The sequence below is a fragment of the Glandiceps talaboti genome, chromosome 14 (genome assembly GCF_964340395.1).
Source record: "Glandiceps talaboti chromosome 14, keGlaTala1.1, whole genome shotgun sequence".
Taxonomy (NCBI): Eukaryota; Metazoa; Hemichordata; class Enteropneusta; family Spengelidae; genus Glandiceps; species Glandiceps talaboti.
This window is the reverse complement of record NC_135562.1, coordinates 14,014,172-14,030,698: the sequence shown is the minus strand read 5'-3', so window position 1 is coordinate 14,030,698 and position 16,527 is coordinate 14,014,172. Positions and strand designations below refer to the sequence as shown.

General features: G+C 36.1%; 2 protein-coding genes across 4 annotated transcripts; both read left to right on the top strand.

Moving 5' to 3' along the window:
- The first annotated feature begins 658 nt into the window (after window positions 1-658).
- On the top strand, window positions 659-4,612 carry LOC144445974 (histamine N-methyltransferase-like). Of its 3 annotated transcripts, none has more exons than XM_078135629.1 (4): window positions 659-929; window positions 2,816-2,948; window positions 3,413-3,748; window positions 4,052-4,612. In XM_078135629.1, the coding sequence occupies exons 2-4, from the start codon at window positions 2,873-2,875 to the stop codon at window positions 4,399-4,401; spliced, it is 762 nt and encodes a 253-aa protein (XP_077991755.1). In that variant the 5' UTR covers window positions 659-929; window positions 2,816-2,872; the 3' UTR covers window positions 4,402-4,612. The 3 variants fall into 3 exon arrangements, with proteins under 3 accessions (XP_077991755.1, XP_077991756.1, XP_077991754.1); XM_078135630.1 differs by having other exon boundaries at window positions 2,813-2,948; XM_078135628.1 differs by having other exon boundaries at window positions 2,746-2,948.
- Window positions 4,613-5,807: 1,195 nt separating this feature from the next.
- Window positions 5,808-12,027, top strand: LOC144445963 (histamine N-methyltransferase-like). The gene is made up of 4 exons (XM_078135615.1): window positions 5,808-5,903; window positions 10,035-10,237; window positions 10,755-11,090; window positions 11,405-12,027. Exons 2-4 carry the CDS (start codon window positions 10,051-10,053, stop codon window positions 11,752-11,754), a joined length of 873 nt encoding a protein of 290 aa, XP_077991741.1. The 5' UTR covers window positions 5,808-5,903; window positions 10,035-10,050; the 3' UTR covers window positions 11,755-12,027.
- The last annotated feature ends 4,500 nt before the right edge of the window (window positions 12,028-16,527 follow it).

Below are 16,527 nucleotides of genomic sequence, written 5' to 3'. Positions count from 1 at the left end.
GTAGACTTGAACGACAGATGTTACTTACACTATTCCTCTATTCTAACTGACATTTAGATTTGTTGAATTTTCGCTATCGTTCCAATAATTGTAAATTAATAAAAAATCAAAATGTTAGTTTGGATAGCGAAATAGTATAAGTAACTTTAGCGTCCTTGAAGTATACAGGTAGACCATGTAGAGGGCTCTTTGTAACTGCACCTTACAGTTGCGTTGGCAGCGCTCCCCGATTAAAATCGTTCATGTGAAGATTGAAATATGGTTCGCCGCCAAAGGCTGTACTATGACCTATGAAGACAAACTTCAACTATTGTCTGTTCAATATGTTATACACAAAGATGACAAGCAGGTATTGGGCATTCACTGAGATGAGGATGTTTTTTTTTATATGAGAGATGTGACTCAATTGTCATGACAAAACAGCAGCAGCAGCAGCAGCATCATCAATAACAACAACAACAACAACAACAACAACAACAACAACAACGTCGTCGTCGACGACAACAATAACAGCAACAACAACAACAACAACAACAACAACAACAACAACAACAATACCATCAAGAATAACAAAAGTAAAAAAAATCACTTCTACGACTTGACTCCTTGCCAGTGTTTTAATAATTATGAACTTTATACTGCATGTGCTATGTATGAGGTGTACTTACAATTTGTTTTCTCCCCTGCACCGGTACCCCTCCATCATTTTTGTTGCCCCTTCTCTAATGAACGCAAACTACGGTCTGTGTTTTTTTTAACAATATGGCTAGCAGCAACTATAAAGCTAACAGTACAGATTCACCTTTCGTCATTTGACCTAAGACCTTTTAAGGGTACGTGATCACGTTCTCGTCCGTCTGTTCGTCTTTCTGACTACGTGGAGTCCAAAACAAGTGAAGTCCCATTAAACTGTTTCGGTGAAGTTTACGGTAAGTGATACATAGGAGTACTTCTGTAACACCCCGTTGCCATAGTTTTTGAAAATAATACTATGCAGTAGTTAGTGATACAAGTGACCTAATTACGCCTACTGGATATATACACGACACCAATCTGATTGAAATCCAATGTGGTGAAAGCGGCTAGATGTCCTTATTTACATCTATTCATCGTGTTGTGACTGTGACGTTTGTTTTGTTCGGAGTGATCGCCGCCTTCCCACTGAAGGCGGCGATCACTCCGAACAAAACAAACGTCACAACACGACGAATAGAGGTAAATAAGGACATCTCGCCGCTTTCACCACATCGGATTTCAATCAGATTGACACGACACCCACATACAAATGTACATGACAAAGGAGGTTTATACAAAAACATTTCTATTCTGACGAGTGTGTCTAATTTGGGACTGTTGAAGTTGAACACCTTGTTATACTTATCATATCACTTAAAGTGATGTAATGACGTCATTAGTCTGAGCTTATCAGCCCGCCCTAGTTTGGGGAAAGGGAGATTAGAGTGCGCCGACAACGGCTGATCTGTCAGACTAATGTATGTATGTATGTATGTATGTATGTATGTATGTATGTATGTATGTATGAGGTTCTTTTGATGAGGCGAAAAGAACATTGGCGGTCAAGCGCAGAAAGCAGTTTTTCAACTGAATACATATCTTTATAAGTTTGAAAACCTCACCCCTAGGCATGTTTTATATTTATTTGACACTTTAGTTTCTCCTATCATAAATTATGGGGATGAGATATGGGGTTTTGTTCATGCTGACGCTATTGAGAGAGTTCATTTGTCATTCTGTAAAAGCTTCTTGGCGTTAAGCAGAGTACACAAAATGATTTCATCTATGGTGAACTTGGTAGAGTCCCATATCGAATAGTTCGCTTTTATAGGATTGTAAGATTTTGGTTGAAAATAATATACTGTAAGCCAAGCAAATATATAAGGAAAATTTATGATGTTTTATTGACTGATCTGCAACAACATCCCAGATATAATTGTTGGGTGTCGTCAGTAAAACATATGTTAGCTGAGTTGGGAGTGACGTATACATGGATGCAACAGGGGGTGGTGGAGGAGTTTAAATTCTTGGCTTTATTTACGCAGCGACTATCTGACAAATATATGCAAACTTGGAACAGTAGGTTGAACGATTCGTCTAGAGCAAGATGATACAGACATTTTGATACATTTTAATTTCAAACCGTATTTAGACAATGTGTCTATTACGAAATATAGAGATGCTCTCACTAGATTAAGAGTTTCGTCCCACCCACTCCAAATCGAGGCTGGCCGTTTAACCAGGCCGAGAACCTCACCTGCAGATAGGGTGTGCAGCAACTGTCGGGGTTATTGAAGATGGGATTCATTTCGTTTTATTGTGTACACAATTTGGTCTGCTCAGGAATAGGTACATACCTCGATATTACTGGACTCACCCAAATATGTTCAAATTTATCGATCTGATGTCCTCTGACAAAACTCCCATATTATACAACGACTAAGCCTTTATATTTACAAGGCATTCATGATTAGGCATAATGGCCAATAATTGCCACTGGTGGCGTGTTAACATGTTAACATATAATCACAAATTTGTATCTTTTCTACTAAGTTATGTGACCAATGTATAGTCTATTTATTCCTTGTGAGGTCATGGGTCAGTTGCCTTGATGCAATAAACCTATATATATATATATATATATATATATATATATATATATATATATATATATATATATATATATATATATATATATGTAGTATAAGATTGTCATTTATTATCCTACAGAACCTGAAGAAGAGCGATGGCTGTTGAAATTAAAACACTAATTCACTTTCCTGACTTATATTTCAAGAAGTACAGGGCGATAGTGAAAAATGGATGGGATATCGTGGATACAGAACGTCAACAGGACATGATTAAGACATTTGAGAACTTTGACGGTAGCAATGTTTCTGTACTTCGTGTACTTGCTGTTGGTAGTGGAAATGGTAATTGAGTACATTGTATATACACACATTAAATTATATAACAATTCGTGTGGAGAGAGAGAGAGAGAGAGAGAGAGAGAGAGAGAGAGAGAGAGAGAGAGAGAGAGAGAGAGAGAGAGAGAGAGAGAGAGAGAGAGAGAGAGAGAGAGAGAGAGAGAGAGTGCGTGCGTGTTGAATGAATGAATGAGTGAGTGATTGAGTGAGTGAGTGAGTGAGTGTGTGTGTGTGTGTGTGAGTAAGTGAATGAGTGAGCGAGCGAGCGGAGGATAGATGGCTGGATGAACGGTGGGGTGGCTGGGTTGGTGAGTGAGCGAGAGACTGAATAAGGGAGGGAGGGGGAGGAAGAGAGCGAGTGAGTGAATGTAGCAATACTGTTAGTAAGGTTTATTGGGTCACATGACATTTGTTAATGTAAACGACTTTCTCGGTAGAAGTACTTTTACCAACGGTCTTTGTGTTAATAGGTTTGGTTGATGAGTTTATCATTGGTGTTCTGTCTAAGAAGTTTTCTACGATCACCTATGTAGTCGTGGAACCAGACAAAGATGAACTCCAGAAATTTAAAGACCTTGCAACACTGAAGACAAACCAGGGTCAATGGCAGAATGTGAATATGGAGTTTAATAACGCGACGATTGAAGAGTACCGAGAGAAAAGAAACATCGCAGAGACGAAAGAGTCTTTCCATATAGTGCATGCAATCCAATGTGCCTACCATTTCGTTGATCCAGCTAGCACGTTGTTTAATTTGTATGAGACTTTGCAGAAGGATGGACTATTGTTGATAGTTATGGTGAAGGGTAATTATAACTTATGAATAGATTTAGTGATCAAAGTGGAATACATGATGTACTGCTCATGTGCAAAGGATAACTGATCATTCAACCAAGACTATTACAGCTGTAAATGAAAATCTTGAGCTGAGCAATCATTTGGTTTGGTCGTTCATCTCCTGAAAAATTTTCGTCCAGAATTGTATATGCAAGATTTTCGAATTGATACTAATTGATACGAATTGACATTGACTGGAAAGCAAGGTTGAATGTATATGTATGTTGAGCCCTGTAATAAATTGCATTTTTTATTCGCTTTCCTTTGATCAGGTTCAGCCGAGAAAGTCCTTGAAAAGGTCGGAGAGTATTATTATGATCCGAAGTTTCATTTCATTGGTTCAACATTTGTCCGCAAAAGTCTCGAAGAGCGCTTCCCAGACTTGAAAGTCAGCACCAAGTATAGGAAGAAGACTATCGTGGTCAACGAGTGCTTCAAGGAAGATTCACAAGAGGGCAACGATATGCTTGATTTATTCACAGAGATTCTGGATTTTAGGAAGACTGCTCCAAAGCAGTTGTATGATGACGTCATGAAGATGATAGATACCCACTGTATTAAATCTGATGGTAAAATCATTTTGAGTGCGGATGAGGAAGATCTGATCATTGTCAAAGTTTAGAATAGATTGAATTAGGTCACTGGGATGTGTTGTAGATAAACTTCAACTATTGTCTGTTCATTATGTTATACACACATATGACAGACAGGTATTGGGCATTCACTGAGATGGATATGTTTTTTTTTATATATACATATATAAAATATGTATATGAGATATGCGACTCAATTGTCATGACCAAACAATAACAACAACAACAACAACAACAACAATACCACCACCACCACCACCACCAACAACAACAACAATAACAACAACAAAAACAACACATTCAACAACAACAACAACAACAACAGCAACAACAACAACAACAACAACAACAACAACAACTACAATGCCAAGATAACCGAGTGGGATTTGTAGCGTAATTGCAGTCTAGAGGGTGGGGAACCAACCGTTTCTACGGAAAAGAATGCCCGCATACACACGGGGTCACAGGTTTCGCTTCAAGAACTTTGTTATGTTAATGCAAGTGAAAAAAATATGTACAACACTCAGCAAGACTAAAGAATTAAATAAATTTCTAGTACATTGCATGTAACATGAGTTAAAGGACTGATAAGTTAAAGGTTGGTGGTGGCAACTTAATCAAAATCACAACTAAAGGTTCAGGTTGTCATCCGACACGTGCCCGTACGCGTTGTTCGCGTGAATTACTTACAAGTTCAGTACTATCGAATTACTTTCGTCGAGTGAGTCCGAAGCAGTCACACACTATTGTTTGGGTTGCAGTTAGCGTTTCAGCATGCCAGCTTGTAGATATTCAACGAGGTTCTACAGTGCACAGTTAGTGTACAATTTCAGAGTCCATACAGCAACAACAACCAGCAAGGCTTCAACCAAATTAAGATGATATTTGGTCGTCAGACGGCGAAGCAAAAGTGATCTGTGCCAGGAGGACGGGCTCTCAGGCCTTTGTATAGTGCCCTATCCACCACCAACCACTGTACTCTAATATGCTAATAGTAGCCACCAACCACCCTATTCAATTTACATAAATGGGATATCGACCGACCAAGGGTCAGTCTAGTATACTTTACAAAATTCACCTTGTGACAAACAACAACAACAACAACAACAACAACAACAACAACAACAACAACAACAACAACAACAACAACAATACCATCAAGAACAACAAAAGAAAAACAACACTTCTATGACTTGACTCCTTGCCCGTGTTTTTATAATTATGAACGTTATACTGCATGTGCTCGGTATGAGGTGTACTTACAATTTGTTTTCTCGCCTGCACCTCCGCCCCATCAGTTTTGTTGCCCCTGCCCTAACGAATGCAAACTTTGCGAACGAGAAAATCTAGGGTCTGTCTTTTAACACTATGACTAGAAGCAACTATAAACCTAACAACACAGATTCACCTTTCGTCATTTGACCTAAGATCAAGGGCACGTGATCACGTTATCGTCTGTTCGTCTTTCTGACTACGTGGAGTCCAAAACATTCAAGTGAAGTCCCATTAAACTGTTACGGTGAAGTTTACGGTAAGTGATACATAGATGTACTTCTGTAATATCTAGCTGCCATAGTTTTTGAAAAAACTACTATACAGTAATTAGTGATACAAGTGAAAACTTAATGACCTAATTACGCCTACTGGATATATACACGACACCCACATACATGACACAGGAGGTATATATACAAAGACATTTCTATTCTGACAAGTGTGGATAATTTGGGACTGTTGAAGTTGAACATCTTGTTATAGATATTATATCACTTAAAGTGATGTAATGGCGTCGATAGTCTGAGCTTATGAGCCCTCCCTGTTTTGGCCCTGGTTTGGGGAAAGGGAGATTAGACAGCACTGACTACGGCTGATCTGTCAGCCTAACGTATGAATGTATGTATGTATGTATGTATGTATGTAAAAAATATGTCTGCTGAATTTTTCACGTACTTCCATCAACGTGGTTATCCTATGTCTGTTACCAACGCGGATTTACATAAAGTATCATCTTTTTCTAGGGAAGCTTGTATCAAATCACATGATCAGAGGAGTAACAACGATCGTCCCATACTAGCTCTTACATACCATCCCTTTTCAACTAGAGTTAAAAACATTATATACAAGCATTTTAATATCTTACGTTCTAATAGGGTTACCAATTCATTGTTTCCTGCAGTACCATTAACAGCTTGGCGTCGTGATACCAGTCTTAGAGATATGGTGGTACGTACAGAACAACGTGAATTGGAAGTTAATGCTGGTTCTTTTCCGTGCGATCGTACTCGATGTGGTACATGTCGTTTCATTATTAATACTAATCATGTTTTTAGCCCTAAGAACAGTGTGCCTGTTACAAGTAGATTTACTTGTATTAGTACTAATGTAGTGTATTGCATTACATGTCAAAAATGTGGTTTTCTATATATAGGTTCAACTGTACGTCGTCTTGGTGATCGTTTCGTGGAACATCTCCGTTTGACCAGACACAAGAATCGTAACTATCCCGTATCTATGCATTTTATTACAAACGATCATAGTGTATCAGATATGTCCATTTCAGGAATTTGTAAGGTTTCTGGTGATGAGAAAGCCTTGAGGTTAAAGGAAGAAGAAATCATTTTCCGTCTTGGAACGCTGGAACCCCTTGGAATTAATAGATTATTCTCGTCTTTCCCAATCTAAAAACTGGGTATTATTTAAATTTCAGGCGTATTCTATTGGGTTCTATTTGGTGCGTGCGAATTTAAGAACTTATCCCACGTATAACCGTTTATATTCCATTATATTTAGAAATGTTCGGGTTTTGACCTGGTATTTTTGAGTCTCGCCAATTTTTCCTTTGAAAAAGAATATTTATTCGAAACGTCGGATTTAACAGCTATATATACGGACTGGTTTATTAGTTCCTTATGCATTTCTATGTATGTATGTATGTATGTATGTATGTATGTATGTATGTATGTATGTATATATGTATGTATGTATGTATGTATGTATGTATGTATGTATGTATGTTTGCATGTATGCATGCATGTATGTATTTATGTATGTGTGTGTGTGTGTGTGCGTGCGTGCATGTATGTAGTTATGTATGTGTGTGTGTGCGTGCATGTATGTATGTATGTATGTATGTATGTATGTATGTATGTATGTATGTATGTATGTATGTATGTATGAGGTTCTCTTGACGAGGCGCAAAGAACATTGGCAGGTCAAGCACAAAAAGCAGTTTTTCAACTGAATACATATCTTTATAAGTTTGAAAATCTCACCCTATACATGTTTTATATTTATTTGACACTTTAGTTTCTCCTATCCTAAATTATGGGGCTGAGATATGGGGTTTTGCTCATGCTGACGCTATTGAGAGAGTTCATCTGTCACTCTGTGAAAAGATTCTTGGCGTTAAGGCTGCATTCACAAATAATGGGCAGGGGACTTGAAAATTTGGAGGATGGTGGAGGGGGGGGGACTTGAATGTTTTTGGTGTTGTTTTTTGTTGGTTTTTTTTTGGGGGGGACGACCTAAAAATATTTTTCACATATAATAATGATGAAAACACATTTTGAGATACCCAATATCTTTTTAATAACTTAAGTATGTGTTGAGTTGCTTATCTCGCCCATTGTTGATCACAACTATTAAATCAACTGTAAAATGAGCACAGGAAGATTTATATTTGTAAAATGAATGTAAACTGGTAAATAAAAAATGTATAAATATAAGTAAATTTTGTAAAAATTAAATAGTTTAATCGTTTAAAAGTTAAATTTGCACCATCCCTTAATTATTTGTTATCCATTTGTACATGATTGATTATTGAATGTTTTGAGCAAAGGACATCAAGCTCTGCATCTGAAGGTACATTATTGCTTGAGTCATTTATACCCTTTCCTATTTTGTGGTCCCTTGCTCTTATTATGGCAAGGAATTGTTCAAACTTGTACAAAGAGACAATCAATTACAAAAGAATTGTTTCAAATTGAAACATTATATACAATAATGGCCACCATTTTACCTGTTATTTCCATGGATCTGCATCATAGCTACCATGGTGTGTATTTATTTGCTTGGAATACATACAAGACTGTCAGTGTTTGGCTTAAAGGACAGATTTGCCCTATTTTAAAAGTTTACATGTATTTTTTTTTATTTTGAATGCAAATTTGTGTATGCTATTTGCAAAAGACTGTACAGTAGTCTAATTGTCTCCAGATCCATTAATTTTCAAAACACTATGCAAAAATAATATTGGAAAGTATTCAGGTAAATTTGTTAACGGGGTAGGAGTATGGCTTTAAAAAATAATTCAGCACGATTCAGCCAAAAAACATTAGTGAAGCTGGAGAACTAAAAATCATGTCAAAAGTTGACAGCCTTTTAACAAAAAAAGGTGCAAAAGATGTTTATACACAAGTTCCTGTATAAAAACAACAAACATTAATTACCCTGTGTTCAGCTTTAATATACACTCAAGTAATGTTAAAATCTGTGCAAATGAGTAAAATCTGGAGATTCCAAATGTAAACATGTTCATGCAATTACATTAGAGACAATGTATGTATGTATGTATGTATGTATGTATGTATGTATGTATGTATGTATGTATTTATGTATATGTATGTATGTATGTATGTGTATGGCTATATATATGTTATAAAAATAAATGTGTGTGTGTGTGGGGGGGGGGGCTTGAAAATTTCTGACCATGTGGAGGGGGGGTCTGAACTTTTTGGGGTTATAGAGGGGGGGGGCGGACTTGAAAAAAATCTAATTTTGTCACGATTTCCCAAGCAGCCTAAGCAGAGTACACAAAATGATTTCATCTATGGTGAACTTGGTAGAGTCCCATATCGAATAGTTCGCTTTTATAGGATTGTAAAATTTTGGTTGAAAAGAATATACTGTAAGCCAAACAAATACACAAAGAAAATTTATGATGTTTTATTGACTGATCTGCAACAACATCCCAGATGTAACAGGGTGTCGTCAGTAAAAAAATATGTTAGCTGATTGGGAGTGACGTATGCATGGATGCAACAGGGGGTGGTGGATGAGTTTAATTCTTGGCTTTATTTACGCAGCGACTGACAAATATATACAAAATTGGAACAGTAGATTGAACGATTCATCCAGGGCAAGATTATATTGACATTTTGATAATTTTAATTTCAAACCGTATTTAGACTTTGTGTCTATATTACAAAATTAGACATGCTCTCACTAGATTAAGAGTGTCGTCAACACCCACTCTAAATCGAGGCTGGCCGTTGAACCAGGCCGAGAACCTCACCTGCTGATCGGATGTGCAACAACCGTGTGGGGTTATTGAAGATTAGTTTCATTTCGTTTTATTGTGTACGCAATTTGGTCTGCTTAGGAATAGTTGCATACCTCTATATTACTGGACTCAGACAAAACTCCCATTATACGACCACTAAGCCTTTATATTTACAAGGCATTCATGATTAGGCATAATGGCCAATAATTGCCACTGGTGGCGTGTTAACATGTTAACATATAATCACAAATTTGTATCTTTTCTACTCAGTTATGTGACCAATGTATAGTCTATTTATTCCTTGTGAGCTCATGGGTCAGGTGCCCTGATGCAATAAACCTACATTTATGTAGTATAAGATTGTCATTTATTATCCTACAGAACCTGAAGAAGAACGATGGCTGTTGAAATTAAAACTCTAATCCACTTTCCTGACTTATATTTCAAGAAGTACAGGGTGATAGTGGAAAATGGATGGGATATCGTGGATACAGAACGTCAGCAGGACATGATTAAGACATTTGAGAACTTCGACACTAGCAATGTTTCTGTACTTCGTGTACTGGCTGTTGGTACTGGGAATGGTAATTGGGTACATTTTATATACACACACATTGAATTATATAACAATTCGTGTGTATGAGAGAGAGAGAGAGAGAGAGAGAGAGAGAGAGAGAGAGAGAGAGAGAGAGAGAGAGAGAGAGAGAGAGAGAGAGAGAGAGAGAGAGAGAGAGAGAGAGAGAGAGAGAGAGAGAGAGAAGAGAGAGAGAGAGAGAGTGTGTGTGTGTGCGTGCGTGCGTGCGTGCTTGTTGAGTGAGTGAGTGAGTGAGTGAGTTAGTGAGTGTGTGTGTGTGTGTGTGTGTGTGAGGGAGTGAGTGAGTGAGCGAGCAGATGATAGATGGGTGGATGAATGGTGGGATGGCTGGGTTGGTGAGTAAGCAAGTGAGTGACTGAATAAGGGAGGGAGGGGAGGAGAGGAAAAGAACGAGTGAGGGAATGTAGCAATACTGTTAGTAAGGTTTTATTGGGTCACATGACATTGTGTAATGTAAACGACTGTCTCGGTATAAGTACCTTTACCAACGGTCTTTGTGTTAATAGGTTTGGTTGATGAGTTTATCATTGGTGTTCTGTCAATGAAGTTTTCTACGATCACCTATGTAGTCGTGGAACCAGACAAAGATGAACTCCAGAAATTTAAAGACCTTGCAACACTGAAGACAAACCAGGGTCAATGGCAGAATATGAATATGGAGTTTAATAACGCGACGATTGAAGAGTACCTGGAGAAAAGAAACAGCGCAGAGACGAAAGAGTCTTTCCATATAGTGCATGCAATTCAATGTGCCTACCATTTCGTTGATCCAGCTAGCACGTTGTTTAACATGTATGAGACCTTGCAGAAGGGTGGACTATTCTTGATAGTTATGGTGAAGGGTAATTATAACTTATGAATAGATTTAGTGATCAAAGTGGAATACATGATGTACTGTTCATGTGCAAAGGTTAACTGATCATTCAACCAAGACTATTACATCTGTAAATGAAAATCTTGAGCTGAGCAATCATTTGGTTTGATTTTTGGTTATTCATCTCCTGCTTGAAATATTTTCGTCCAGAATTGTATATGCAAGATTTTCGAATTGATACTAATTGATACGAATTGACATTGACTGGAAAACAAGGTTGAATGTATATGTATGTTGAGCCTGTAATAAATTTGCATTTTATATTCGCTTTCCTTTGATCAGGTTCAGCCGAGAAAGTCCTTGAAAAGGTCGGAGAGTATTATTATGATCCGAAGTTTCATTTCATTGGTTCAACATTTGTCCGCAAAATTCTGGAAGAGCACTTCCCAGACTTGAAAGTCAGCGCCAAGTATAGAAAGAAGACTGTCGTGGTGAACGAGTGCTTCAAGGAAGATTCACAAGAGGGCAACGACATGCTTGATTTACTCACAGAGATTCTGGATTTTAGGAAGACTGCTCCAAAGCAGTTGTATGATGACGTCATGATGATCATAGATACCCACTGTATTAAATCTGATGGTAAAATCATTTTGAGTGCGGGTGAGGAAGATCTGATCATTGTCAAAGTTTAGAATATATTGGATTAGGTCATTGGGATATGTTGCTGAAATATGAAATATGAATACCATTGTAAGAAACACACAAAGATGCTTAGCTAGTTATTTCTAAGATTGATATAAACATTATAGAACTTTGTCTAACATTACTTGTTAGACTTTCCTCCTGTAATTTACATTATAGATAAAACATTAAATCACCTGCGTATGAGAAGAGCTTACAGAGTTATTTTCCGAAGAAAGTTGCCATAGCAATCGTTAATTGAAAGTAAATTGTTTGAACATATCTAATGCCCAAGTTATTCTCAAGAGTTAGAAGTATTTATCTCAGTATGTAGAAGGGTTATTAGTAGATTTAATTGTTTGTTTGTTTGTTTGTTTGTTTGTTTGTTTGTTTGTTTATTTGACTTTATTTAAACTCGATAAATTGTTGAGCCAAAGGCTCTTCAAACACAATGACATTTGCTATAGTCGACAGGCTTTTAATTTTTCTTTATTTGAATAAAATAGCTTTTTAGTGTTCTCGGATAACCCTGGTGATTGTTTGCAAAACAGTTGGGTGAACACGAAAGTCTGAGTCATGGAAATTAGGTGCATTTAGGAAATCTAAAAAAAGTGAAGGAAAAAATTCTTACATAAAGTAGAGGTGAATTACAAACTCAACAGATATAGGACTAGGAGTTATGGGACTTAAGGAGAGAGACAATCTGTGACGAGAATGGAGTCAGTCCATGTTATTACCAATACATCAACTTTCCCGCAATGTATGTATGTATGTATGTATGTATGTATGTATGTATGTATGTATGTATGTGTGTGTGTGTGTGTGTGTGTGCGTGCATGCATGCATGCATGCATGCATGTATGTATGTTTGTATGTATGTATGTATGTATGTATGTATGTATGTATGTATGTATGTATGTGTGTATGTATGTGTGTGTATGTATGTATGTATGTATATGTATGTATGTATGTATGTATGTATGTATGTATGTATGTATGTATGTATGTATGTATGTATGTATGTATGTATGTATGTGTGTGTGTATGTATGTGTATGTGTGTGTATGTATGTATGTATGTATGTATGTGTGTGTGTATGTATGTATGTATGTATGTATGTATGTATGTATGTATGTATGTATGTATGTATGTATGTATGTATGTATGTATGTATGTATGTATGTATATATACATGCAGAAGATGGCTGTTGAAATAAAAACTCTCATTTACTTTCCTGAACAATATTTGAAGACGTACAGCGCGATAGTGAAAAATGGACGGGATATAGTGGATACAGAACGTCAGGGGGACATTATTAAGATATTTGAGAACTTTGATGCTGGCAAATGTTTCTGTGGTAGGATGCAACAACAGGGGAATGAATTGTATGATTGCCGAATAGTGAAACCTGAGAGAGAGAGAGAGAGAGAGAGAGAGAGAGAGAGAGAGAGAGAGAGAGAGAGAGAGAGAGAGAGAGAGAGAGAGAGAGAGAGAGAGAGAGAGAGAGAGAGAGAGAGAGAGAGAGAGAGAGAGAGAGAGAGAGAGAGAGAGAGAGAGAGAGAGAGAGAGAGAGAGAGAGAGAGAGAGAGCGCAATATGGTAACTGATATGTCTGTCAATTATGGTAATTGCCAGAATTTTATTTGACACACAACACGGTGTTGAAAACAACACAACAAACTAAACATATCAATTGAAAATGAAAGAAATCTGAAAAGTTGTTTTTGTTTAATCATGATCATTGCATGTTTACAAAACATGTCGAAGTGACAATATTGATGAACTGAGTAGATCATCAACAATTTAGAACAACAACAATCAAAACAACTTGAACTAAGAACGAATGAAGTTTTGACCAGGTTTAGTTATCGATGTCGATGTCAATATCAACTACAGACAGGTCTTCATCATTATTAAAAACAAATGAACTTCTGGTCTATCCTTGTCAACAATGTTATAGCTATCTATGTCTACGATAATTATGATTCCTTGGTCTTTCCTTATCTGATATGAAATTCCCCTAACGAATAGTATAAAACCATGGCAATTTGAAAGGTGTCTTAAAAGGGTTAAATGTGAAACAACGTAGCTGACTAATGTAAATAAAAATGAAACTTCTTATACTAGTATGTATATAATAAGTTACTTTTTTATTTTATCATATATACATATATATATATATATATATATATATATATATATATATATATATATATATATATATATATATATATATACATAAACTATTACGCTCTGCCACTGCGGTATAGAGCACTGTCTTAGCAGATTGATACTCACCGAGTTATATATATATATATATATATATATATATATATATATATATATATATATATATATATATATATATATATATATATATATATATATATATATATGCCATGTAACACGCTTCTTTGCGACACTTTGACAGATATACAACAGGAGACATCCCACAAAACTATAACGCTCTGGCACTGCGGTATAGAGCACTGTCTTAGCAGATTGATACTCACCGAGTTATATATATATATATATATATATATATATATATATATATATATATATATATATATATATATATATATATATATTAATATAGACCAAGAATACGGATATTGTAAGTCGTTACTCATGATCATTAGGCGACTGATAAACTGAGATTGTCAAAGTCGACAGGTACAAGTAAATGTTTGTGTATATATTGTGTAACAAGATGGTCGGTCTAAAATATGCCTTACGGGGGTTTACTTCTATAGTAGGTGAGGACATATTTATGTTCGTGACGGCATTTGGAGACTAATTCAGATTTTTTGTTCGGTTGCATGCTATTGTCAGCATTGATTATACATAGTTTCTTTCTCAGTTAAACAGAGATTACAACGTTTCGTCTCATTTATATAAGCAGTCGCTTGGACGCTTGGGTGATGATATCCCACTCATTATTATGTCACGGAAAATAATCCTACATTGAATGTTGAGGATGAGTAACTAAAGTGTTAGATGTGTCAGAACATCGTGAGCATCGGCACTATTGTTCATAATGCATATAAATCAATATACTTAGTGAATATTGAGTTGTTCACTCCTCTCCACCCCCCTTCATTCCCATTAACCCAACAACATATACATGGTTGTATGCTATTTTGAGATAATTTAATTAATCCCAATGCTGAACACATAGCCATGTTCAGAAAAGTGAACTGTTCTCACACTTAAAAGCAAACAACCAACCAACCAAACAGCTAACCAACCATGCAAACAAAAACAAACACACATACACAAAAATAAATAAATAAATAAATAAGGAAATAAATAAATATATAAATAAATAAATAAAATAAATGTACGAATAGATGAATAATTTGATAAATAAATGAGTAGTTAAATAACATTTAAAAGGTAAATGGTAGCGTAAGATGTGTGGAAAATGGATATTAGAATCCGAAATTTTGCACTTTCCCTAATTACAGTCTGGGGCTACATTTTATGTTCGGTTGTTATCAAGCTGTACCTTCCTCCTTTTGACTGCCTAAAATAAACGTGGTTCTGTACATGGCTTTAACAGCCAAACATGATGCACCCAACATAACAAGATAGTAGTTTCAAACATATAAGCATACATTCTTAGGCCTTAAGGCTTAAACATACATCTAGTATCGTGGCAAGCATCTGTCACAACCCAGTCAATTGAACTTTGTTTGATATAAAAAATTGAATATAATAAATTTGAACATAAGAAATAATCTTAAACACAGATGCATACATAATTTTGTTTGCCATGTAACACGCTTCTTTGCGACACTTTGACAGACATACAACAGGAGACATCCCACAGAGCAGTAAATAAGTTTCAATAATACACATCTATTCCTCCTTGACCTTAAGCATCTTGGAAGGTACACCCAATAATAGGCTAGCTAATTTCGTTACCAACAGACTCCAGAAGGATAAGCTTTTTAAGCTGTGAATGTGATCGTGGTAACAATATACCAAAGAAGCTTCCGTCTCCGTATTATATCCATAGGTAACCATACTCAACCAGGTGGAGTCAAAATAGAAAAAAAATCTGCTTTATCTTGTGTGGTTGATACTTTGAAATGTTTGTATAAATTCGAAAGATACTAGTACTGGCTGGAATTTACAGTAGTATGCAGAACTTGGAGGAACACTGGTCGTCCTGATCAACTATAGCACTCAGTCGTTCCTGGTGACAAAAAATAGCTTAGTGATAAATAGAGTTACAAGACGTCTGTGTTGATAAATAACAACAACAACTAACGTGGGTTAGTTTATCTCATATTTGACACAACAAATTTGAAACATTTCATAACTGCATTTGATGGATGTAGAATAGTGGCTAAGGTAGATTTATTGTGAATCTTTTAAGAGTGCATATTTGACCCAGGACGGTAAAGCATCAATGCTCCAGGTATAATAATAATAATAATAATAATATGAAATTAATTTTGCATTTAGACGCCATCGGCCCAAAACACATATGCGAACAAATAAAGCAAGACAGATGTATTATTATTGCATACGTACACGGAATGAAAAAGAATATTGCTTTTAATAATTTTGTATAGATTTCACAGCTGATATAATTAAAAATGGAATACAAAACTCACCATTCTTGATATTCTGTGATAACCAGGATTTCCATTGACAGTTACATGTTTTCCATGTCCCCTTTGCTTGGAGTTAGATGCCGATCCTGTCATTCTTTCAGCCATGTAATCCCATTCCCATTTACTAGATGTTGGTTTGTCACAATGATTTACTGT